A 27,817-nucleotide genomic window follows, 5' to 3' on the forward strand; every position below is an offset into this window, starting at 1 on the left:
TGTCCATTTGGTCATTGCCACCCCCGTGCTTCATGATTGGGATGGTGTTCTTCGGCTTGCAAGCATCCCCTTTTTCCTCCAAACATAAAGATCGTCATTATGGCCAAACAGTTCTATTTTTATTTCATCAGACCAGAGGACATTTCTCCAAAAAGTACAATCTTTGTCCACATGTACAGTTGCAATCCGTTGTCTGGCTTTTTTATGGTGGTTTTGGAGCAGTGGCTTCTTCCTTGCTGAGCGGCCTTTCAGGTTATGTCGATATAGGACTTGTTTTACTGTGGATATAGATACTTTTGTACCTGTTTCCTCCAGCATCTTCACAAGGTCCTTTGCTATTGTTCTGGGATTGATTTGCACTTTTCGCACCAAAGTACGTTCCAAGCTGCTTAAAGGCACAGTCAACTTAGTGTATGTAAACTTCTGACCCACTAGAATTGTGATACAGTGAATTATAAGTGAAGTAATCTGTCTGTAAACAATTGTTGGAAAAATGACTTGTGTCATTTACAAAGTAGATGTCCTAACCGACTTGCCAAAACCTGAAATTTGTGGAGTGGTTGAAAAATGAGTTTTAATGACTCCAACCTAAGTGTATGTTAACCTCCGACTTCAACTGTATACTTTAAAGGTCTATAGAGCCTGACTGCATTCCTGATTTCTTTAACTGTTAGCTTACCTGTGTAATGCTGACATAAGCTCAGAAACACTTGTTTTGCAAACATGGTGTCACGCCCTGACCGTAGAGATCTTTTTATTCTCTATGTTTGGTTGGTCAGGGTGTGACTCGGGTGGGAAACTCTATGTTCTGTGTTTCTATGTTTTGGCTGGGTATGGTTCTCAATCAGGGACAGCTGTCTATCGTTGTCTCTGATTGGGAATCATACTTAGGCAGCCTTTTTTCATTTTGTATTTTGTGGGTAGTTGTCTTTGTTAGTGGCCTGTATAGCCCTAGTAAGCTTCACGTTCGTTTTTGGTGTTTCTTGTTGGCAACATTCTTAATCAAGAAAAATGTACGCTTACGACGCTGCACCTTGGTCCGGTCATTTCCCTGACGACGTTCGTGACACATGGTCCTGTTTAATCAATTATTGTGCTGATCAATTGGCAGTTTATTACCTCTGTCAAGTGAATATGTTTCTTAAAGTTGTATTTATTTTTTCAAAAAAGATGGTGATGCAACAATAATAAACATTCACAATAGGCCTATATCTAAAAATACCTACAGCCTAATGATATACAGTATGTCAAACCAAATCAAATTATATTTGTCACATGCACCGAATTCAACAGGTGTAGACCTGACAGTGAAATGCTTACTTACAAGCCCTTAACCAACCATGCAGTTTTAAGAAAATCCTTTAAAAAAAAGTTAAAGATAAGAATAACAAATAATTCAGGAGCAGCAGTAAATAATAATAGGGGGCTATATACAGGGGTACCGGTACGGAGTCAATGTGTCAATGTGCGCGGGCACCGGTGTCGAGGTAATTGAGGTAATTATGTACATGTAGGTAGACTTATTAAAGTGTCTATGCATAGATAATAATAGAGAGTAGCAGCAGCGTGGGGGGGGGGCAATGCAAATAGTCTGGGTAGCCATTTGATTAGCTGTTCAGGAGTCATATGGCTTGGGGGTAGAAGCTGTTTAGAAGCCTCTTGGACCTAGACTTGGTGCTCTGGTACCGCTTGCCGTGCGGTAGCAGAGAGAACTATTTTTAGGGCCTTCCTCTGACACCGCCTGGTATAGAGGTCCTATAAATATTGGGGCCAATGTGTGACACTGGGATCAAAATATCTAAATGGTTTGAAACAAAAATGAAAAGGATTTTCATGCAGTACTTAGAGGAATAAAAGTGAATATACACTATATTTACAAAAGTATGTGTACACCCCTTCAAATTAATGGATTCAGCTATTTCAGTGACACCTGTTGCTAACAGGTGTATAAAATTGATCACACATCCATGCAATCTCCATAGACAAACATTGGCAGTAGAATGGTCTTACTGAAGAGCTCAGTGACTTTTAACATGGCACTGTCATTGAATGCCACCTTTCCAACAAGTCAGTTTGTCAAATTTCTGCCCTGCTAGAGCTGCCCCAGTCAACTATAAGTGCTGGTATTGAGACGTGAAACGTCTAGGAGCAACAACGGCTCAGCCATGAAGTGGTAGGCTCCACAAGCTCACAGAACGCATTGCTCGTAAAAGCGCATAGCTTGTAAAAATCATCTGTCCTCGGTTGCAGCACTCACTACCGAGTTCCAAACTGCCTCTGCAAGCAACGTCAGCACAGTAACTGTTTGTTGGGAGCTTCATGAAATGGGTTTCCATGGCCGAGCAGCCACACACAAGCCTTACATGCTGACCACACCGCTCGTGTCGCGTGCACGAGCGTTGCAAAATAAATGTATACATACATGTTATTCAATCATTGCGTCCACACTGCTCGCATGCTTCAGCGACCGTCTGCGCGGCCAGGCGCTAAAATATAAATAGGTTCTATTTGTGATGCTCATACACGCTGTAAGTCTGGCCTCTCCCATCTCCTCATTGATATTTAGAAGCATATACCCACGTGGGTGATTGAAAGATGAACTGATGTCCACACTCCAGTCGGTTGCAGTAATGCAGCGTAAAGTTGGTTGCCAACCGCCATATAAAGTCCAAAGAAGTAAAAAAAATAAGCCTGAGGAAGGAGGAGAGATGACTAGAAAGGAATTTGGTTTACCGTTTTTATCTGTGGATTAATTGTGGGAGTAGAGGCCCTTGTGCATTTCAGGTAAAATAACAACCCAATGTTTATATCCCAGGACAAATTAGCTAGCAACAGCAAGCTAGCTAGCTAAATTGCCATAAATGTTTAAGGCTTTTCGACCTGTCCTCAAATTAATATAATTGGTTCAGAATTTGTTATGATATTTCATCCTGTGTGTCCTGATCGTGTCTGGTGTGGGGGTACAGGATCAACATGCGCGCATTAGCGCATGCCGGCGCACCCGCCGCAAACGGTTTGATCCACATGTAAGATCACCATGAGAAATGCCAAGTGTAGGCTGGAGTGGAGTAAAGCTAGCAGCCATTGGATTCTGGAGCAGTGGAAACACGGTTCTCTGGAGTGATGAATCACACTTCACTATCTGGCAGTCCAACTGACAAATCTGGGTTTGGCAAATGCCAGGAGAAAGCTACCTGTAAAGTTTGGGGGAGGAGGAATAATGGTCTGGGGCTGGTTTTCATGGTTCGGGCTAGGCCCCTTAGTTCCAGTGAAGGGAAATAATAACGCTACAGCATACAATTACATTTTAGACGATTCTGTGCTTCCAAATTTGTGGCAACAGTTTGGGTAAGGCTCTTTCATGTTTCAGCATGACAATGCCCCCATGCACAAAGCGAGATCCATACAGAAACGGTTTGTAGAGATCGGTGTCGAAGAACTTGACTGGCCTGCACAGAGCTCTGACCTCAACCCCATCGAACACCTTTGGGATGAATTGGAACCCCGACTGCGAGCCAGGTCTAATTGCCCAAAATCACTACCCGACCTCACTTATGCTCTTGTGGCTGAATTGAAGCAAGTCCCTGCAGCAATGTTCCAACATCTAGTGGAAAGCCTTCCCAGAAGAGTGGAGACTGTTATAGCAGCAAAGGGGGGTCCAACTCCATATTAATGCCCATGATTTTGGAGTGAGATGTTCGATGAGCAGGTGTTCACATACCAAAATCAGGTTACTTTTATAATGTAGGGATTTGTATGGAAAGCCAAGGTGAAGCCAACATTAGATGTTGTTTCCCTCATAATAACCACATGTGGTTTTACTGCAACAGAGTAGCGCAACAACCTTCAATTGAAGCAGCAGGAAACAAACTAAAGTGGGCACATCTCTGACAAAAACGGATAAAAATGAAATCACAGATAATTATAAGAGAGCAGGAGAACCTATAAATTGGTTACAATAATTACAATAACTTTTCAAGCACCAAATTGAGGAAATGTCTGATTTTCAAGGTAGGCCTATTTCGGTACTTGCATTTCTGAGCTCCAAGTTCAAGTAGGCTACTTCAAGCTCCTTGTATTGTCTAAAATAGCATGGAAAACATAATACATTTGTCATGTTATTTCATTACCAGACCATATTGTGAATAAGCTATGTAATTTGTTGTCATTATATCCAGAATATTGAATTAATAGGAATAGCGTTGGGTGTTGGGCTATCCTATCCTGCACACAGTAAACTCTTTGTCCAATCAGAGCGACAAAAAAACATACAGTATGAAAACATGAAGTCATTACATTTCTCTGTTAAATCTAACAACACCCTGTCGTAAATCAAGCAGACAAAAACAGATAATCAACATCAATTGCGAGATATTAGATCCCATGTGGATCCAGGCATAACTGTCTTCACCAGCACAACTGTCTTCACCAGCACAACTGTCTTCATCAGTATAACTGTCTTCATCAGTATAACTGTCTTCACCAGCACAACTGTCTTCATCAGTATAACTGTCTTCACCAGCACAACTGTCTTCATCAGTATAACTGTCTTCACCAGCACAACTGTCTTCACCAGCATAACTGTCTTCACCAGCATAACTGTTTTCACCAGCATAACTGTCTTCATCAGCACAACTGTCTTCACCAGCACAACTGTCTTCACCAGCATAATTGTCTTCACCAGCATAACTGTCTTCACCAGCATAACTGTCTGCATAACTGTCTTCACCAGCATAACTGTCTTCACCAGCATAACTGTCTGCACCAGCATAACTGTCTTCACCAGCACAACTGTCTTCACCAGCACAACTGTCTTCACCAGCATAATGTCTTCATCAGCATAACTGTCTTCACCAGCATAACTGTCTTCACCAGCACAACTGTCTTCACCAGCATAACTGTCTTCATCAGCACAACTGTCTTCACCAGCACAACTGTCTTCACCAGCATAATTGTCTTCACCAGCATAACTGTCTTCACCAGCATAACTGTCTGCATAACTGTCTTCACCAGCATAACTGTCTTCACCAGCATAACTGTCTGCACCAGCATAACTGTCTTCACCAGCACAACTGTCTTCACCAGCACAACTGTCTTCACCAGCATAATGTCTTCATCAGCATAACTGTCTTCACCAGCATAACTGTCTTCACCAGCATAACTGTCTTCACCAGCATAACTGTCTGCACCAGCATAACTGTCTTCACCAGCACAACTGTCTTCACCAGCACAACTGTCTTCACCAGCATAATGTCTTCATCAGCATAACTGTCTTCACCAGCATGACTGTCTTCACCAGCTTAACTGTCTGCATAACTGTCTTCACCAGCATAACTGTCTTCACCAGCATAACTGTCTTCATCAGCACAACTGTCTTCACCAGCATAACTGTCTTCACCAGCATAACTGTCTTCATCAGCACAACTGTCTTCACCAGCATAACTGTCTTCACCAGCATAACTGTCTCCACCAGCATAACTGTCTTCATCAGCACAACTGTCTTCACCAGGATAACTGTCTTCATCAGCACAACTGTCTTCACCAGCATAACTGTCTTCACCAGCATAACTGTCTTCATCAGCACAACTGTCTTCACCAGCACATCTGTCTTCATCAGCACAACTGTCTTCATCAGCACATCTGTCTTCATCAGCACAACTGTCTTCATCAGCACAACTGTCTTCACCAGCATAACTGTCTTCACCAGCATAACTGTCTTCACCAGCACATCTGTCTTCATCAGCACAACTGTCTTCATCAGCACAACTGTCTTCATCAGCATAACTGTCTTCACCAGCATAACTGTCTTCATCTGCACAACTGTCTTCATCAGCACAACTGTCTTCATCAGCACAACTGTCTTCATCAGCACATCTGTCTTCATCAGCACAACTGTCTTCACCAGCATAACTGTCTTCACCAGCACAACTGTCTTCACCAGCATAACTGTCTTCATCAGCGAGACACCAAAATATTCTGGATATTCCTCGCAAACACCTTTTTTCCAGCACATTGGCTGTCATTGCATCGCATGCTGTATCACAACAGCTCTTTGTCACTTGACAGTTATTTGAAAATTCCTTCCTGGATCAGATGATGATGTGTGAAAATATCATAGTGTAACCGATGTGAAATGGCTAGCTAGGTAGCGGTAGTGCGCGCTAGCAGCCTTTCAGTCGGTGATGTCACTTGCTCTGAAACCTTGAAGTAGTGGTTCCCCTTGCTCTACAAGGGCCGCGGCCTTTGTGGAGCGATGGGTAACGATGCTTCTTGGGTGTCAGTTGTTGATGTGTGCAGAAGGTCCCTGGTTCGTGCCCGGTTCGAGGGGACGGACTAAAGTTATACTGTTACATTGGTGCCGTGACCCGGATCACTGGTTGCTGCGGAAAAGGAGGAGGTCAAAAGGGGGGGTGAATGTAACCGATGTGAAATGGCTAGCTAGGTAGCGGTGGTGCGCGCTAGCAGCCTTTCAGTCGGTGATGTCACTTGCTCTGAAACCTTGAAGTAGTGGTTCCCCTTGCTCTGCAAGGGCCGCGGCCTTTGTGGAGCGATGGGTAACGATGCTTTGTGGGTGTCAGTTGTTGATGTGTGCAGAAGGTTCCTGGTTCGCGTTCGGGGCGAGGGGACGGACTAAAGTTATACTGTTACAATGGCATACCTAACCAGCAGGACACCAAATGTGCATCCAACAAGTATTTTGCATAATTACTGAAGAATCATGTTAATGACAGTATCGATTTAGGTTTTAAGTATTAAGGTAAGGTTACTCTTTCAGTTAGAAGCAATGCATCAATTATTTTGGATTTTTGTGCCGATGAAAACTGTTTTCACCCTGTAACATAAGGAGACAGGAAATGTTATGTAGTTAGTTACACTGCATTTCTGAGATCTCTATTAAAAAACTGTCCGACAGCTAGATCCACGATTCTTACAGGGTTCATGTTCAATGTCTAATTTAACTGATTAATGCTTAATATATTATATAATGACAATTTACATTGCCATAGATGCAAGTACAGACAAGTAATGTTTTATGTCTCACATCAAGCCACCAACCATGATAGAGGGCTAAACATAGCTTTTAAATCATCTCATGAATTTTATTGAATATAGCTATGATCCCCCTTATATCTTAATGTAATGACCTGAAATTGGCAGATTATTATCAATGACTTTATCAACTGCAACAAGTTGTTCAGTGTAGGAATCCTCACGGATACCCTAGTTTATAGAAAGACCCATTAGCAGCGTGGCAGGTTACCAAAGTTTGATGTTGACTATGAACTTTACTTAGCTAGCTAGCTGTGCTTTGTGGAAGAATATGGGAGATATTATCAACATTGAGTTGTGCTGGTGCATTGCAATCTGTCCATACAACTAATGTTACAGCCTTGATGGCTTATTGGCTAACGTTAGTTGGCTAGCTAACGTTAACTGGCAATAGCAGCCAAGGACATTCGCTATCTTATTGTGCTTATTTGTTTATGCTCTGATTACACGCAAGTGTCAAGGCAGGCCAACAGTTTACACAGATGTCTTCAGCCATGTGAAAAAACATCCAAAGCTAAATATAGCTAGCTTCCTTTGCTTGTAGCTTGCCTCTCATCAGACTGGTGTTAGCTATCTCCTAGCGCTGTTGCTGCGCAACCCAAGTGCTTTGGTCCGGTTTTAGAACAGATTCGGCTGAAAAGATGTTAGCATTGCCAGAAATGCTACAGAAAGGTAGCATGTGTGAGAGTGATAAATTATACATTTAATCAAAACTGTTGCCCCTACAAACTTATTCAGTCCAAAGGGTGGCATGTCTAATGGTCACTTTATGAACGCTGTAGTCTTGTTCTTATCCGACTCCTAGATATTGAGCTAGGTCGGGGCAATAAATGTTTATTTTCCAAATGCTAATGACCCTGTTAAAAATCTGGTATGTGGTTCTCGGTAACGGCCGGATGGCTCATGGCAAGAGGTGGGGAGTGTGTTGTGTACCTCCAATCAAGTTGATTTGAGCATTTTCATATCAGCTTAGATATGATAGGGAGATTGGAATGTAACATTGAGCTTCCCACAATAATGTTTAGTTGGAGATCAGCGCTACATCACTACAGAAGTCTGATCTGACATGGCTTTACTGTGATTATTGGGTCAGGACCTTAACACACAGTGCACACACACACACACAAACACACCCAAAAAACATGTAAAATCTGCAGTCTAATGTTATTCTCCTCACATGTGAAAAGATGGTGTTAACATGTTGCAGTAGCAATGTTTCCACTGGTGGAATTAGGCTGACGACATCTAAAAAAAAAAAAAAAAATGCGGGACAAGGGATTGATTTTGAGGGACATTCGCAAAACAGTGGATAGAATACAAATGTTGGGGTCAGGTTAATGGATTGTGTTCAAATGGCGACCGAGTTCTGCTGTATGAAGGTCACTGCTTGTTGAAGGGGCAATCCTTAGTTGCTAAATTCATTTTTGGACTAAATATGTGCCTATTGATTCTTGAAGAATATAACATATAAATGCTTACTTCTACTGTCTTGTCCGTCAGAACCCAAAATATACGGTTGTTTTACTCCAAAGTTGGTAAACAAAGTAAATGTAAACAACCACTGTAAAGCCTAAAAACATGGTTAAAACTATCATTTTGATATCATGGATGGTCAGTCCTTGCATCCATAGCATAGTCTATGGATTTGAAAGTGGTTGCATTTCTCCAGCCCCAACTTTTTACTGAAACTGAGGCATTGAAAACACAAATGTTTCAATTAAGGATTGCAGCTTTAAACACCTTTAATAGGCCAAGAGTAATAGTGTTATTATATGGTTGTAACGTTCATCGTCTGAAGATGAGGAATCATCGGACCAAAGCGCAGCGTGCTAATTGTTCATGTTATTTTTATTAGAACAGAAACACTAAACAAAATAACAAAGAGAGTGAAACGAAAACGAAACAGTCCTATAAGGTGCAGCAACACAAAACAGAAAACAACTACCCACAAAACCAACATGGCAAATGGCTACCTAAATAGGCTCCCCAATCAGAGACAACGAGAAACAGCTGTCTCTGATTGGGAACCAACTCAGGCCACCATAAACCTACATACCCCTAGACCATACAAAATCCCCATAGATAAACAAAAACCCTAGACAATACAAAAAATAAGAAACCACCCTTGTCACACCCTGACCGAACCAAAAAATAAAGAAAACCAAATATAATTAAACTCAGGGCGTGATAGTACCCCCCCCCCCCCAAAGGTGTGGACTCTGGCCGCAAAACCTAAAGATATAGGGGAGGGTCTGGGTGGGCATCTATCCGCGGTGGCAGCTCTGGCGCGAGACGTGGACCCCGCTCCACCTTAGTCTTGGCCCACTTAGGTGGCACCTCTGGAGCGGGGACCCTCGCCGCCAACCCCAGACTGGGGACCGTTGCAGCGGGCCCTGAACAGGAGGGCAACTCTGGGGGCTCCGGGCTGGAGGGCGGCTCCGGCGGCTCCGGGCTGGAGGGCGGCTCCGGGCTGGAGGGCGGCTCCGGGCTGGAGGGCGGCTCCGGCGGCTCCGGGCTGGACGGCGGCTCCGGCGGCTCCGGGCTGGACGGCGGCTCCGGGCTGGACGGCGGCTCCGGGCTGGAGGGCGACTCTGGAGGGAGGAGACGCAGAGACAGCCTGGTGCATGGGGCTGCCACAGGGCCCACCAGGCTGGGGAGACCTACAGGAGGCCTGGTGCATAGAGGAGGCACCGGATAAACCGGGCTGTGGGGGAGCACTGGAGCTCTGGTGCACAGCCTTGGCACCACTCCTCCAGGCTGAATTCCCACTTTAGCCCGGCCCCTCTAGAGTGCAGGCACAGGTCGAACCGGGCTGTGGGGGAGCACTGGAGATCTAGTGCTTACCGCTCGCACCTCTCCATTAGGCTCAATGCCCACTTTCGCCCGGCACGGGCGGAGCGCAGGCATAGGACGAACAGCACCCTCCCAGCGCCCCAGAGACACAGTACGCAGAGCCGGCGCAGGATACCCTGGGCCGAAACGGCGCACCGGAAACCAAACACGCCGAGCTGGCACAATCCGCCCTGGCTGGATGCCCACTCTCGCATGGCACTTGCGGGGGGCTGGCCTATAGCGCTCCGGGCTATGAGCGCGCACTGGCGACACCGTGCGCTTCACCGCATAACACGGTGCCTGACCAGTACTACGCTGCACGGGGATGCAATGTTTATGCCTTTTTATCAGTTGCAAGTTTTGCCACATTCCAGCAGCATAAAACCCTGCATCCTACTACTAGTTTGCCTCTGAAGGTAAGCAGGGCCAGTCCTGGTCAGTCCCTGGATGGGAGACCAGATGTAGCTGGAAGTGGTGTCAAATAAATGTGTAAAAAAAAAAAAAATGTCACGTGAGGGAAAGTATGTATTTTTTCAATTTTTTTTGTAAGGGCACACACACACAGTTTCACTCTTCCATTCACTCTCTCTCACACACACACAGTTTCACTCTTCCATTCACTCTCTCTCATACACACACAGTTTCACTCTTCCATTCACTCTCTCTCACACACAGTTTCACTCTTCCATTCACTCTCTCTCACACACACGCAGTTTCACTCTTCCATTCACTCTCTCTCACACGCAGTTTCACTCTTCCATTCACTCTCTCTCACACACATGCAGTTTCACTCTTCCATTCACTCTCTCTCACACACAGTTTCACTCTTCCATTCACTCTCTCTCACACACAGTTTCACTCTTCCATTCACTCTCTCTCACACACAGTTTCACTCTTCCATTCACTCTCTCTCACACATAGTTGAGGTGTTTGAAGGCTTCTCTTTAATAATTCCTTTAAATGCTCTGTAAGTGGCTTTCTTTTCAGCTTTCCCTGTCTGACAGACCACCTCACCTCTAACCTCCCCTGCCACCCTCCTCTCCCACCTCACCCTAATCTCCCCCACCTCAGCCCACCCTGAACCCCTCCCTTGCTTGACTCTGAGACAGACAACCGCCGCTCACCTTTCATCAAACCCTCCTCTAACCCACTCTTCCTCTAATCCTGTTTTTTGGCTCTGATTCCAACAAACCTCCTTCCACGTGGCCTAATTCTGGTGCCTATCAGGGTTAGGGTTAGGGAACACTCCCTTCCAAATCAACAAACGGGAAACAAAAGTGCCAACAAATAAATCATCCATGTGTAAATTTGAAGTCAGGGTGACATGACAGTTCCATTGCATTCCATTCAGATCATTAGTATCTCTTAATAGGGGCCCATTATTTAGTCTACTTGCCCTCTGAGAACCTAGAAACACAATCAGCAAAACACTAACAACGTACCAGCAATACCACCCCACTACCCAACTACATGCACACACACACATGCACTCAAAAATGCTGTCTCACCCCTCTGCTCAAATATTACCCTGCACACAAAAGCCTCTAAAGTAAACACACACACAAACAGACACACACACCACCTTTACCTGTGTCAACTGACCTGTAGGTGTGAGATCCTCAGTGGATTCTGTTCTTAATGCCTAGAGAACACAACATACCTGCTGGACCACAGGAACACACACAGCCTTCCACGCAGACCCAGGGAGTGTGTGTGTCCTCACAGCAATAAACACAAACTAAGAAACATAAGCGCAGACACACAAGCAGACACCACCAAACGTACAGAATGAAACAGGGACGCAAACACACTCACAAAGACAGCACTTGAACACAAAAATCACACACATACACACACACTACACAGCAGCTTAAGAAGCGTTTCCTGAGGATAACTTATGGCTCAGAGGCTAAACCCTGGGGGTGGGATTTATGGCCAATCAGAGTACTTAGAGAGCACTAGCCAATCGAGGTGCCTAGAAAGAACGTACTAAAACAGCATGGAGGTTCCCCCTGACTATTCCCTTTTGACTATCTGCACATACTTCTCTGGAATCCCTGGTGGTTGAGTGTGGCTTCCATCAGGCATTACAGGTCTGGGTTGTGGCGTGAATATAAAGATGTGGCCGATCAGACCTATTAATGATCTGGTCACAGTGGAGGTAAGGGACACACGTCTTATAAGGGAGTTGTTTGAGCCAGTGTCTGTGTGCGTGTGCGAGTGCGTCTGATTATCAGGCTTTAGAGAGAACATGCTAATCGGGCTGACAAGGGATTACCAATCATATGTTGGCTTTTAACCCTGACATCCTCCCCCTTCTCTAGACACCAGAGAGAGAGAGAGAGAGAGAGAGAGATGTATTAATGCTTAATTTAATATCATCTTAATGTTGGCACACCAGACCAGTCACTTGTTGTGATGGCTGGCTGTAGATCTCTTGCTCTGATTATGAATAGCCATGTCCATCCAGCCCAGGCTTTGATCAAACATGTCAGATCATTTCAGATACTTGAGCTGCACTTGATTGAGCTTGCCCAGTTTAATGGAACCAATGGAATAGTCCTTTCAATTATTAACATAATGACATAATGACCCATGTCTGGGTTGGACATCATTGTCAGTGTTGATTTTATTACCTCTGTTATGACATGCCACCACTAGATGTCGGACCTATAGCTGTATTCAGAGGTAACAGTCTCTCTTACTCGCTCCCTCTCTTTCCTCCGTGACCTCTCCACCAGCTGGTGTTTACACAGGAGTTTACTTATCCTCATTAAGAGGAAATTAGAATAAATTATCTGTCTGAACCACATAACCTGTAGCAGAGGAAACTGCTGTGACAGTGTAAAGTCAGCTGTCATAAGGTGACAGCACATCTGTTGTGTCTTTATTGTGACCGTGTTATGTAACCCTTATGGAACACATGAACTGGTGTGTGATCACTGTCCGTAACAGTCTCTGTGTGTGTGTGTGTGTGTGTGTGTGTGTGTGCGTGCGTGCGTGCGTGAGAGAGAGAGAGAGAGAGAGAGAGAGAGAGAGAGAGAGAGAGAGAGAGAGAGAGAGAGAGAGAGAGAGAGAGAGAGAGAGAGAGAGAGAGAGAGAGAGAGAGAGAGAGAGAGAGAGAGAGAGAGAGAGAGAGAGAGAAAGAGTGTGTCATCCGTCACACCGCCTTTAATTCTCCTCTCCGTGTGGTGTTACATTGAAACAGGTCCCCAAACAAACAATCCCCACATTCCAATTGTTCCACTGGTTCCTGCAGTATACACAGTGACACCCGACACAGACCCAGACCAGAGCTGATCACCTGCATAAAGCTAACTAGTCCAGTGGCTCATGGAGGTCTTGTCTAGGATGTGGTTGTGGCTGCCTAGGTTAGTTAGGTAGACCCACAGCTTTCAGATAGATCAGATGCTGGTCCCTGGAGGGGTACAACTGATAACAGGACTTATGTGTCTGTCTGATCAAACACCATCACTGGAACACATAACATGTTGAAACACCCACCTCACTGAGAGCATGTGTGTGCCTGTAGCAGTATCTGGCAGCACTGTGTGACCCTAATGTGGGTTCATTCTCCTCCAGAGTATTGTCTTTACTAATGAGAGAGGGAAAGAGAGGGAGGGGGAGAGAGAGAGTGTAGGAGCGGGGTGGAGGGCAGAGTGAGAGAGAGATAAAGGAGGGCAGAGAGAGAGAGATATTACAGAAGGAAGGTTTGCTGATCAGTCTGTTCAGGCAGAATGTTGGAGGATGCAGGGTTTCAGTACTTCAGAGAAGAAACATGATGACATGAATCACTACATCCGTTTACACCCCTCTCACTCCCCCATGCACACACACACACACACACACACACACACACACACACACACACACACACACACACACACACACACACACACACACACACACACACACACACACACACACACACACACACACACACACACACACACACACACACACACACACACACACACGTCAGTCCTTGGCTCCCCTCCAGTCTAAAAGGCCGAGCCAGGTTTTAGGTCAACCTGAGCAGGAATCCACAACACTCAGCTGAATGTTTTCTTTAAAGGGGGGAGGTACAAAAGAAGAAAAGAGTTGTCCCTGGGGCGGGGGCAGCGGAAGTGGGTCTTTGACACTATGAACAAAATAGAATCTCCTGGGCAGATAGAAGTATGGAAAGAGGGATAGATAGACATACAGAGAAAGGAGTAAATAGAGGCAGTCCATTTAAAGAAGGATATAGAGACCAGAGCAGAGTGAGGCCCTGAGCTGCAGAGTTATTCCACTCCATTAATTCCCAAACTGTGTTGTGCGCTGTCGGTCTCCCACATCAAGGCCTCCCACATATTTGTGACCCTAAAACAGCCCATACAAATGTGTCTAGCCAAATGCTAGACACCAATTATGAAATACTTTTCTCATTGAAAATGTTTTTTTGGGGGGGCTAATTCTTCTGCTCTGTGCGAGTTAACCCACACAGTGCTTAGTGTTGCGACTTTCGGTGTGCTCATGGTATGGCTAGAAGTTTGAGGGAGTTTACCTTCAGGCGAATTGTATGTGCGTGCGTGCATACGTGCGTGCTTGCGTGCGAGAGAGGGGAGAGGATACACAGACATGCCTTGTGCCCAAATTGATGACTTGTTTGTCTCGCAGCTGAGAGCCAAGTGAAAACGAATCGATTCAGTCAGTTCAGTCAGTCGTCCTGATGAGCCCTTCCCAGCAAGCTAGTTTATGCTGGCTAGCTGGCAACGACAACAGCGGTGGCGCTATTTTCAAGTTTTATTAGTCGTATGTACAGGATACACATGGTATACAAGTTTAACGAAATGCTTACTTGCAGGTTCCTTCTCAACAATGCAACAACAATAAGAAATAATACAATTTAAGAATACGAACATGAAGTCAAAACTTGTAAAAGAAAGTGATGTTTATTTTAATGGGCGAGGGAGAAATAACTTATAGTATTGGTCACCATCTGGAATCTTGATGCCACCGTGACATGTCAATTAGCTAACTTAATGACAAGCCGGTGTGAATGACCAGATCAACTGTGTTGTATCTAGGTGCTTCCCACTGATGCTTCCCACTGGGCAGCTGTATCACATGTTGCAGGCGGTAGCTAAAGTCACCAATTTGTTCCATCGGACGTGACTATATTTAGAGTAAGTTAACAGCCTATACGAGAAATAACTTGTAATATGGTAGTAACTATCTGGATGTCACTGTGATACAGTCTCAACACACTATCAAAGCGTCTTGTGAAATAGACCCAAATTACTTATTCAAAATGTGTGACCGGTACACCAAAAAGTTCATTTTTACAGGATTTGATTACAACACATTTTGTGTGTATTACACAATTTTCTTTCATCATAACGCATGTGTGTACATTACACGAATTCCAATTTGTTGTGGCGAATATTAGCTAGGCTAGCTAGGTAGCTAAAACTAAAGTGATTGTTAGGGGATATGGTTAGGGTTAGGTTTAGGGGTTAAGATTAGGGTTAGGTAACATGCTAGCTAAGTAGTTAATGGGTTAAGGTTAGGAGTTGCAAAGTAGCTAAAAAGTAATACGTTGTTGCAAAGTTGCTAATTAGCTAAAATGATAAAGTTGATTGTGATGAGATTCGAACAGGCAACCTTTGGTTTGCTAGATGTTCACGTTCGAACACGCAACCTGTGGGTTGCTAGACGTTTGCGTTATATGCCTACCCATCCTCCGACCAACCTCCCTCCTATTGTTTCTGTTTTAAACTTCTTCAGGCTAGGGTCTATTTTCCTCCACTTCCTGTCTGACTGACGTGCCCAAAGTAAACTGCCTGTTACTCAGGCCCAGAAGCCAGGATATGCATATAATTGGTACCATTCGATAGAAAACATGAGACTATAACACAATTGATATGGTAGGAGAAAATCCAAAGAAAAACCAACCAGAATTTTTTTTTTTTTTTGGGAGGCCATGCTCTTACAATGGAAAACTATGGGTCATATGCAATTCCAGCTCCCAGATTGCAATTCCTATGGCTTCCACTAGATGTCAACAGTCATTGTTCAAGGTTTCAGGCTTGTTTCTTCCCAAACAAGGAAGAATTTTGAGTTTTGGTACTGGGAGTCAGTCTGTGCGAGCGTGACGAAGAGGACACACACCTGCTAATTTTACTTTCCTATTGAACATACTTCTTTCCGTATGAAATACTATAGTTTAATTACATTTTAGGGTACCTGAGGATTCAATAGAAATGAATTTTGACTTGTTTTAACAAAGTTTAGCGGTACCTTTTTGGATTCCTTTCTCTGCATGTTGAACGAGTGTATTACTCAGATCGATGGCACCAACTAAACTGACTTTTTGGGATATAAAGATATAAACAAAACGACCATGCATGTTGTAGCTGAGACCCTTTGGATTGCAAATCAGAGAAATATTTTCAAAAAGTAAGTGAATATTTAATCACTATTTGTGATTTTATGAAGCCTGTGCTGGTTGAAAAATATTTTGATGTGGGGTGCCGTCCTCAAACAATCGCATGGCATGCTTTTGCTGTAAAGCCTATTGTAAATCGGGCAATGCAGTTAGATTAACAAGAATTTAAGCTTTTAACCGATATAAGACACTTGTATGTACCTAGATGTTTAATATCCATAATTTTTATGATTATTTATTTGAATAATTATTTATTCCAATTTCACCGGAAGATGTCGACAGGTGTCCCGCTATCGCAGAGAGGTTTTAAGTCATCTACTGTTTTTATCTAGAGCTGCCGCTTTCAAGGTGCGGGACTCTAAACCGAAAGCTTACAAGAAATCCTGCAATGCCCTGCAACGAACCATCAAACAGGCAAAGCGTCAATACAGGGCTAAGAATGTGGCAGGGCTTGCAAACTATTACAGACTACAAAGGGAAGCACAGCCGCGAGCTGCCCAGTGACACGAGCCTACCAGACGAGCTAAATCACTTCTATGCTCGCTTCGAGGCAAGCAACACTGAGGCATGCATGAGAGTATCAGCTGTTCCGGACGACTGTGTGATCACGCTCTCCGGAGCTGACGTGAGTAAGACCTTTAAACAGGTCAACATACACAAGGCTGCCGGGGCCAGACGGATTACCAGGACGTGTGCTCCGGGCATGTGCTGACCAACTGACAGGTGTCTTCACTGACATTTTCAACATGTTCCTGATTGAGTCTGTAATATCAACATGTTTCAAGCAGACCACCATAGTCCCTGTGCCCAAGAACACAAAGGCAACCTGCCTAAATGACTACAGACCCGTAGCACTCACGTCCGTAGCCATGAAGTGCTTTGAAAGGTTGGTAATGGCTCACATCAACACCATTATTCCAAAAACCCTAGACCCACTCCAATTTGCATACCGCCCAAACAGATCCACAGATGATGCAATTTCTATTGCACTCCACACTGCCCTTTCCCACCTGGACAAAAGGAACACCTATGTGAGAATGCTATTCATTGACTACAGCTCAGCGTTCAACACCATAGTACCCTCAAAGCTCATCACTAAACTAAGGATCCTGGGACTAAACACCTCCCTCTGCAATTGGATCCTGGACTTCTTGACGGGCCGTACCCAGGCGGTGAGGGTAGGTAGCAACACAGCTGCCACGCTGATCCTCAACACTGGAGCCCCCCAGGGGTGTGTGCTCAGCCCCCTCCTGTACTCCCTGATCACCCACGACTGCATGGCCAAGCACGACTCCAACACCATCATTAAGTTTGCAGACGACACAACAGTGGTAGGCCTGATCACCGACAACGACGAGACAGCCTATAGGGAGGAGGTCAGAGACCTGTCAGAATAACAACCTATCCCTCAACGTAACCAAGACTAAGGAGATGATTATGGACTACAGGAAAAGGAGGACAAAGCATGCCCCCATTCTCATCGACAGGGCTGTGTTACGTTCCCCAGTTTCTGTGTTGTAGTTTGTATTTGAGTGTGTGTGTTTCAGGAGATGGCTTCCTGAATTCTCCCCAAGCAGCTGATTGGAGCTGACCCCGCCCCTTCGTCAAGTTACAGCTGTATCCGATTAGACTCCTTCTGAAGCTATATAAAAGCCAGTGTTCTGTTCAGAAGAGAGATGATTGCTGAGAGAGGAGGCTGATGGCTGAGGGTGATATACTGTGTTGGTTGTTCTCAGAGGGAGATGATTAGTGTGTCCTGTATTGGTTGATTGGTTATGTATTTTGTGTGTCAATAGCACGCAGTGTTTTGATTATTGAAATTGTTTGGATAATTCTGTTTAATTTGTTCCCAGGGGGGAAGGGGAAGGCACCTAGGGAGTGCTTAGGCAAGAGGCCCGCGGGCATATACCCGTAGTATATCCACTGTCTAGGAACACTAGGTAAGATCTGGGCGGACCACCCCCTGTATTTTGGTTAGGTAAGTAGTGGGTAGGCAGGTAAGGTAGGAGAGGGGCTTTGATATTTACATTCTTTGCTTTGGTTCCATCCAGCCCCTTTTCCCCATATTACCGTGTGAAGGAATAAATTCCTAGTAAACGGTAATTCTCTGCCTTTTGTCATCCTTACTCGCACCTACAGTCCATACCTCTTTCACTTGACGGGGAGTTGAGTTGTAGCAGGGTGTTGCGTTCCCTCTTCTTAGAGGCGTGCGTAACAGGCTGTAGTGGAGCTGGTTGAGAGCTTCAAGTTCCTTGGTGTCCACATCAACAACAAACTAGAATGGTCCAAACACACCAAGACAGTTGTGAAGCGGGCACGACCATGTCTATTCCCCCTCAGGAAACTAAAATGATTTGGCATGGGTCCTCAGATCCTCAAAAGGTAACATCGAGAGCATTCTGACTGGTTGCATCACTGCCTGGTACGGCAACTGCTCGGCCTCCAACCGCAAGGCACTACAGAAGGTGGTGCATACGGCCCAGTACATCACTGGGGATAAGCTGCCTGCCATCCAGGACCTCTATACCAGGCAGTGTCAGAGGAAGGCCCAAAAAATTGTCGCCACCCCAGTCATAGACTGTTCTCTCTACTACCGCATGGCAAGCGCTACCGGAGTGCCAAGTCTAGGACAAAAAGGCCTCTCAACAGTTTTTACCCATAAGACTCCATAAGACTATTTGCATTGTGTGCCCCCCCCCCCCCCAACCCCTCTTTTACACTACTGCTACTCTCTGTTCATCATATATGCATAGTCACTTTAACTATACATTCATGTACATACTCCCTCAATCAGCCTGACTAACCGATGTCTGTATATAGCCTCGCTACTTTTATAGCCTCCCTACTGTATATAGCCTGTCTTTTTACTGTTTTATTTCTTTACTTACCTATTGTTCACCTAATACCTTTTTTTTGCACTATTGGTTAGAGCCTGTAAACATTTCACTGTACAACCACTGTTGTATTCACCGCACCTGACAAATAAACTTTGATTTGATTTTATGTGATTGAAATTCACTGTATACTACAAACAAAAGTTTTTTTGTGTGCCTGTCACGAATTTCCAATCATTTCAAAATAATCTGTGATACTGGGTTGATAGTCTACCCACTGGGCACACACTGGTTGAATCAACATTGTTTCCACATAGAAATTATGTTGAAACAACGTGGAATAGACGTTGATTTGATGTCTGTGCCCAGTGGGTAGTCCTACTGGCTGCTCAATGAGGAGAGTTTGCGCTGCTGGAAACACAACGTGCACAGTGTGTCCTTATGCCCGAGTTCTGCTTGCTGAGCACTGCTGTCCTATAGTAACCCACTGGGCAAAAATTGATTCAAACAACGTTGTTTGCACGTAGTTTCAACAACCACAAAATATGTGATCACCTTGAACCAACGTGGAAAATGGAATGGATTTGAAAAAAGTAAGGGAATTTCGTCTAATTTCACCCAACTTTTAAACTACATCCAATCAAAACTAGACATTGAAATGAAATATGTGCCCAGTGGGTAGCTAGATAGATAATACCAAGCCAGTGTGACAGCTAAAGCACATTTGTTGCTTTTGAAGTCTGATAAAATCTACATGATTCTGAACACTCAAGTCCTGACTTCGGCAGACAAGTTTCAAATTCTAGCCTACAGCATAAACTAGTATAACTACCTAGCTGTGGAGGGCTCATTAGGACGTCTGACTAAACCGAATCCGTTCGTCCCCACTCAACTCGTATGCACCAGGCGTGTCCGTATAGCCTCACCCGAGATAGAGATCCTGCCTGCATCCAGATGTTTCGTGTTTCTGTGACGCGCATCGCTCGTTGACATCGGGGAAGAAGAGCTGAAGTCCGGGTGGACGCAGTTCAGATAGACGGTGTTGGAATAAGGACATAACTTGTTGGCGCTTTGTTTGTCAAATTAACGTCTCAAATGAATCGATTTGAATGTCAAATTATCGCATTTAACTAGGCTATTTAAATTCCTTGTCACTACTATCGAGTAACTTTTCATGCGGATTTGAGGCGCGCAAAGTGTGAACCGAAGGGGAACTTTCTTTCTGCCGAGGTGTTCACACACTCTCAACCAGCCGTGGGGGAATGGAGGTCCGCTGGCTGAAGACCCTGCTGTGTGTGTTGAGTGTGTGTTCGTCCCTTCGAGCCCACCCTATAGATCAAAACCATGAGAACGGTATGTGTATACGATATTGACTCCCGCAAAACTGTTTCTCAGAACAATGGTTAGGTTGCACGGTGTATGTGTGCGTATGTGTGTAACATGATTTGATGATAAGATTAAAAGTATGTCTGCCAGGATCTGTTAGTCATTGTATCTCATTAATCAGTGACTGTGTTGAAATGTTAGACTACTTTTTGCATTAATTTAGGATCAGTTACATCATTGGAACATCGACACTGTGTGTAGACCGCACAGTCTCCCTCTCTCTACCTCTCTATCCAGATCTGGCACCACAGGTATAAAAGTGATCTCATGACTTGGTCAGGTAAAACTCTGGGTCCTATCCGTAGGCTATGAAAAACAAGTATTATTTTAGATAGCTTCCCTTTTCATCCGTGCTATGACTATAGGGCAGGGGTTTTTCTTGTTGGGTTATGGGAATTGGAAACACTCCTGGCCTCAGGTGGATGAAACCCTTTCAAACTACCAGAAACCTTGTTATTATTCATTCTGAATCTGATATCAAAAGAGCCAGAGACAACCACTTCAATAGACAACATACACTACTCTGTAGTTTAGTGAACTACTTAGCAGGGCTGAATGTTATGCAAAGAATGGTTATAATGTCACATTAACTCTATACATACACACAATGTTAAGCAGTAGATTTGAAAAATAGAGTATAAATCTGAAATATTGGCTGTATTCACAAGATCTTTGTCTTTAATTTGCTATACACCATGTATTTTTCAGAAATGTTTTATGATGAGTATTTCGGTATGTCACGTTGGTGTCTGTAATAATTCTGTCTGCTTTCGGTGCAATTTCTGATTGTAGCCGCAATGTAAACTATGATTTATACCTGAAATATGCACATTTTTCGAACAAAACATAGATTTATTGTATAACATGTTATAAGACTGTCATCTGATTAAGTTGTTTCTTGGTTTCTTTGGTTTGTTCTAGGTTAGTTTGGTTGATTTTGTGCATGCTACCTGTGCTGTGAAAAATGTCTGTGCTTTTTTCTATTTGTTGGTGAGCTAACATAAATATATATTGTGTTTTCCCTGTAAAACATTTAAAAAATCGGACATGTTGGCTGGATTCACAAGATGTGTATCTTTCATTTGCTGTATTGGACGTGTTAATGTGTGAAAGTTAAATATTTCTAAAAAAATATTTTTTGAATTTCGCGCTCTGCCTTTTCAGTGGAATGTGGGAGGAGTTCCGCTAGCGGAACGGGGGGCGAGACAGGTTAACCAAATTCGACACTCATTGACCATCATAAAAAAAATCCTCGATTGGTGAGAGAAATAAATAAATAAAATGCCACCAGCTGGAGAAGACAGATTCGCTTCACCTCTTCCTCTCTGATTTGGCCCACCAGAAGTTGATTCCCTGGCGCTCACTGTAGGAACTGATTGCCTGTAAAATCCATATATTTAATCAGTCTGTTGTCCCCACTTCCTTCAAGATGTCCACCATTGTTCCTGTAGACAAGAAAGCTAAGGTAACTGAACTAAATGACTATCGCCCCATAGGACTCACTTCTGTCATCATGATGTGCTTTGAGAGGGTATTTTAGGACCATATCACCTCCACCTTAGCCAACAACCTAGACCCACTACAATTCGCATACCACCCCAACAGATCCAAGGATGAAGCAATCGTCATTGAACTGCACACTGCCCTATCCCACCTGGACAAGACCTATGTAGTGTTCATCACTAAGCTCGGCCCTAGGTCAGAACCCCTTCCTGTGCAACTAGGTCCTGAACTTCCTGATGGGCTGACCCCAAGTGGTGAAGGTGGTCAACAACACCTCCACCACGCTGATGCTCAACACGGGTGCCCCACAGGGGTGCATACTCAGCCCACTCCTGTGCTTCCTGTTCATCCATAACTGCGTGGCCACGCACGTCTCCAACTCAATCATCAAGTTTGCAAACGACACAGCAGTAGTAGGCCTGATTATCAACAATGACGAGACAGCCTACAGGGAGGAGGTGAGAGCCATGGTGGAGTGGTGCCAGGAAAATAACCTCTACCTCAACGTCAACAAAATAAAGGAGCTGATCGTGGACTACAGGACACAGCAGAGAGAGAGAGCACCCCCACATCCACAACGACGTGCCGCAGTGGAAACGGTCAAAAGCTTTATATTCCTCTGCGTGCACATAACTGATGACCGAATGGTCCCTTCACACAGACAACTACAGGGCACTCCAGAGGGTGGTGTGGTCAGCCCACAACATCATTAGGGGCACACTGCTTGCCCTCCATGACATCTACAGCACCTGGTGTCACAGGAAGGCCAAGAAGATCAAAGACTGACACCGTTATGGCTGTCTCTCTATATATGGGAAAGTTATGGTGGTGCTAGAAAATAAATGATCTCTTTCTGCATTAGCCATCAATCCGTTATGGTTGGACAAATGCGTTTATATTGTCTGTGTAGACTGCTCTGTGGCGGAAGTTTTAAGTTTTTTACTTTTAAGACAGTGAAATTTGTAGTAGTGGAAATAAAATAATATGCCAACAAACATTACTGGACTAACAAACTGGCTGACTAACCTTTTCAGGAACTTCAGTATCCCTTGGCCTTGGGTAGCAGCAGCAGATCGTTTCATCTTCTTTATCCTGTGCCAAACACATTTATTCAGTGAGTCTAAATTATTAACATTAGCAGCTGGCTGCATGATTGTATCAACATAGCTGCTAATGCTAGCTAGCTAGCTATCTAGCTAGGCTACTCTAAAGCTAACGTTAGTAGTTGTGTTAGCTAGCTATAGACTGGACCATTCTACCTAGTTTTAGAGGATGATTAAACTGCTTTTATTAACTGCAATTTACCATGAACATTTGTGTTTGCTCTCTCATAAGGCAGGCAACCAGGCATGCAGGATAGGAGGGTTTCTTCCACTAGATAACACAGCCGCAAAGTCAGATTCCACAGACCGGAGAGGAGCGTGATCGAAGAAAGAAACAAAGTGCAGAGTTAAACAATGAGGTTCTGGTGCAAACGAACAGTTGTTTAAAGGCGTAGTTGATGAGGCTCTGTATAGGCTGTAGCTAGGAGACCACTGTGAATCCACCTGTCGCAACGAGCGTGGGGGTTACCTGCTTTCTTTTCCATTGCAAAACGTTTTTCTATGATGTGAACTAATTAATGTCTGATAAACGCATTCGGGGATGCTGCTTTGAAATTGGTGTGGAGGCGCCCCACCAGATTGAAAAGTACAAGGGCAAAATCTGTCTCGCCACATGTTTTCTGGTGGCTCTGTCTCTTTCAGACCCAAAAATCTGTTTATCACGTCGCATCAGACATGGTCTGAAGCATGAGTGTGTATTAGCCAACCTGACAGTGTGTGTGTGTGTATATGTGTGTGTGTATTTTGATTGGCTCGCTTGTTGATCTTTCTGTCAATTCTCATTCATTGTCTTGTCTGTCCCTCAGTGATCGACCTACTGGAGGCTCTCAACATGTCCCGCCCCTTAAAGGGTGTATCCAAAGTCCAGGGGAAGTGGCCTGGAACCCAGGCCTACAAACTGCGCCCCCGCTCACCTCACCTGACCCTTCCCGAACAATACTCCCACTACCTTGTTTCCTCACTGCAAGGCAGTCTGGGAATTCACCTGATGGGACGTCAGGGTGCAGACTCCAGTGGCAATCTGCTCTCTTTCTCCTCCTCCTCTTCCTCGCCCATCCTCCAACTCTACTCCTCTACCCGCTCCAAATCTCTGCGTCTGGACCACCAGGCTGGCTCGGAAGGCCAGGAACTTGCCAGTGTCCTGTTCCCAGGAGGAAGTCCCTTCTCTGGGGGAGGCTGGGTGCGGTTGGCCCTGGCCCTGGAGGCTGGCCGTGTATCTCTGTTTGTGGACTGTAGAGAGGCAGTGGTTATACAGAGAGACAAAGAGGAGAGAGTCAAACTACAGCTGCCCCCAGACCTAGTCATCACACTGGCCAGCACACAGGGTGACATGGAGAGCAAGTTCACTGTGAGTAAACACACTCGCATACTGATAAGAGAATTATGTTCTCCAGGTACATAACCCAATTTAATTATATTACTCAGTCTGCCAACCAGAATTTGTAAGATCCTGGTCGAATGAAACAGACGGAGGCCCAGCTAAAATAGTCAAAAAGGTTTATTCACGGGAACGTTCAGGTCGGCACCGAGCTCAGACAGTCTGTGTTTAAAATACCATAAAGACATATTGTTTTACCCTAATTCTGACTAGGACTACACATTTATTGATTATGATTTTATACATTCTAATCAATTCCATACAATTATATGTTTCAGGGCGGAATATTCTAATCACTCAATTAACAGATAATTCTCATTTAACACATACACATATTCACATGTACACACATGCAAGTATGCGCTCGATAACGGTTTCTCTTTCTCTCTCTCTCTCTCTCTCTCGCCCTCTCTCTCCCCCCTTCTATCACTCCATCACTATCTCTTTGTAGGGTTATGTGCAGACAGCTGAGATCTCTACCAGAGCGTATCAGAGGCGTCCGTGGCAATGTGACAACATTACAGGTACAGGTTTTTTAACCTGGCTACTGGTTTTATGGCTACTTTGCCATTAAGACAAGTCCGTGTCATTCTCTATGAATGAGGAACTGAGTGTACTAATCTATTACTGGAGTATTAGCCCTCCTTCAGCTCCTCACACTTCCTGTCATATAATAATCTAGCCATTATGATTGGCTGGAACAGGGTCATGAATTTTGACCTCTTTGATCTCTAGTCCTCTCTGACCTCACTCTGACAGGACCACCCTGAGGCCAGACCACCCAATCACAGAAAGACGTACGTGTGTGTGTGTGTGGGGGGGGGGGGGATTGTATTAGTATCCTTGTGGAAATCCCCAAAAGTCCCCACAAGAATAGTAAAACAAGGAAAATTCTCCCTCGTGGGACATTTACCAGGTCCCCACAAGGACAAAGGATATTTTAGGCTTAGTGGTTAGGTTTAGGGTTAGGGTTAGAATTAGGGTTAGGAGTTAGGGTTATGGAAAATAGTGTTTTGAATGGAAATAAATGTTAGGTCTCCACAAGGATAGTAAAACATATGCTGTGTGTGTGTGGGCATGTGTGCTCGTGTGTGTGTGTCCTCTTGTGCTTGCTCGTGCGTGTGTGCGCTCTGGGCTCTGGGGACTAGATATTATCCGTGGTCCCCCAGCTACTTCCTATAGGTTGTTTATTTATGAGTTCTAAGTTTAGAGTAACTGTTAATTCACATTTTCAGACGGATTAACTACTGTTTTTGTATTAGATCAACTGATTACTGGCTTCCTCCTCTCCCTCCCTCTTTCACTCTCGCTCCCTTTTCCCCTCATCCCCCCTCACTCACTCTCTTTCTCTGTTCTTCTCCCCTCACCCTTCCCCTCTTTCTCAGATTCTCTGCATGGCCCTCCCCATGCCCAGCTCAATAACTCTGCTCCAGTAGACAGGGTTGACAGTGGACCTGGGCTGGAACCTCAGCAGGATATAGCCAACTACCAGCCACATAACCCCTCTCTCCACCCCCATCATCCCCAGGGCGACCAGCCCCAGAGGGGTGGGGTGTTTCTGGGTCCTCCAGCACCCCATGGGGTGAGACCTGTCTCTCAGTCCCAGGGCGAGGACAGGCTGAGGGGGTTGGAGGAGAGGCTAGAGGGCCTGGAACGCATGCTGGACATGGTCAAGGCCCAGGTAGCCACAGCAAAGTTATGTATTATAATGTGATATTTTTTAAAGATTTCAATGGGCAATTGAGGTATACTCATCCTTATTCACGCAAGACTGACTATTGACTATGTATTTCTGTGTGTGTGTGTCTGTGTGTGTGTGTGTGTAGAATGTGGACCTACAGGCGCGTGTGCAGTATCTGGAGGGGTGTGAGTGTGTGAGGCGTGGGTGTGTGTGGGAGGGGAGACAGGTGGAGGAGGGGCATCGCTGGGAGACGCACCGGAACACATTCTGCACCTGCACCTCTGGACAGGTCACCTGCTCTGCTCCTACTGACGGTCGGTACCGTACTGCACACACACAAACACAGGCATACCAGTGTTTCCCACTAAGATTTGTTTCAGCAGCAGTGGCAAAGTAAGTGCGGGTGGTGAGGAATCTACACATTTAGCCATGGGGCAGAGATACATTTTCACAGTTTTAATGCTAGTTTCCTGCAATTCTACACATTTTTCATGGGGCTAAGATGAAAAAATGCTGTTTTAAAGCAAATTTCTTGCAATTTTACACATTTTGCCATGGTTTCACACTGGGCACAGACATCAATTCAATGTATTTCCACATTGGTTCAATGTCATTTCATTAAAAGGATGTGGAATCAACATTGATTCAACCAGTGTGTGCCCTGTGGATTTTGCCGTGTTCTTATGTTATCTAAGTCACTCAAACATATAACAAAATCAATGGGGGCCCCATGCCAGGACATTTTTGGTTTGTTTTTATTTTAGTGATTGTTAGTTCTGAAAGATGATCCTATTTAAAATATGTAGCTCCATTATATACTTTCCAGTTCCTTCAGAAAGTATTCAGACCCATTGACTTTTTCCACATTTTGTTAAGTGTCAGCCTTATTCTAAAATTGATAGAAAATAAAATAGTCTTCAGCAATCTACATACAATACCTCATAATGACAAAGGCAAAAACATAAAAACTGAAATACCTTATTTACATAAGTATTCAGACCCTTTGCTATGAGACACGCAATTGAGCGCAGGTGCATCCTGTTTCCATTGATCATTCTTGAGATGTTGATTGCAGTCCACCTGTTGTAAATTCAATTGATTGGAGATGATTTGGAAAGTGCATGTCAGAGCAAAAACCAAGCTATGAAGTCAATGGAACGGTCCGTAGAGCTCCGAGACAGTATTGTGTCGAGGCACAGATTTGGGGAAGGGTACCAAAAAATGTCCCAAGGTTCCCAAGAACACAGTGGCCTCCATCATTCTTAAATCGAAGAAGTTTGGAACCACCAACACTCTTCCTAGAGCTGGAGCAATCAGGGGAGAAGGGACTTGGTCAGGGAGGTGACCAAGAACCCAATGGTCACTCTGTCAGAGCTTTAGAGTTCCTCTGTGGAGATGGGAGAACCTTCCAGAAGGACAACCATCTCTGCAGCACTCCACCAATCAGGCCTTTATGGTAGAGTGGCCAGACGGAAGCCACTCCTCAGTGAAAGGCCCAGAAGGCAACTAAAGAGTTTGCCAAAAGGCACCTAAATACTCTCAAACCATAAGAAACAAGATTCTCTGGTCTGATGAAACCAAGATAGAACTCTGTGGCCTGAAAGCCAAGCGTTACGTCTG

The 27,817-nt window shown here is 44.6% G+C and overlaps 1 protein-coding gene across 1 annotated transcript in view; it reads left to right on the plus strand.

Annotated features, from left to right (window-relative positions):
* The first annotated feature begins 19,887 nt into the window (after positions 1-19,887).
* kcp (kielin cysteine rich BMP regulator) overlaps positions 19,888-27,817 on the plus strand; it is a 47,402-nt gene continuing 39,472 nt past the window's right edge. The window contains exons 1-5 of the mRNA XM_071416687.1: positions 19,888-20,499; positions 23,945-24,486; positions 24,968-25,040; positions 25,902-26,197; positions 26,343-26,511. Coding sequence (XP_071272788.1) covers positions 20,409-20,499; positions 23,945-24,486; positions 24,968-25,040; positions 25,902-26,197; positions 26,343-26,511 — 1,171 coding nt within the window. The 5' untranslated portion in view covers positions 19,888-20,408. The remainder of the gene's footprint in view (positions 20,500-23,944; positions 24,487-24,967; positions 25,041-25,901; positions 26,198-26,342; positions 26,512-27,817) is intronic.

This window comes from Salvelinus alpinus, chromosome 9, assembly GCF_045679555.1.
Source record: "Salvelinus alpinus chromosome 9, SLU_Salpinus.1, whole genome shotgun sequence".
NCBI lineage: Eukaryota > Metazoa > Chordata > Actinopteri > Salmoniformes > Salmonidae > Salvelinus > Salvelinus alpinus.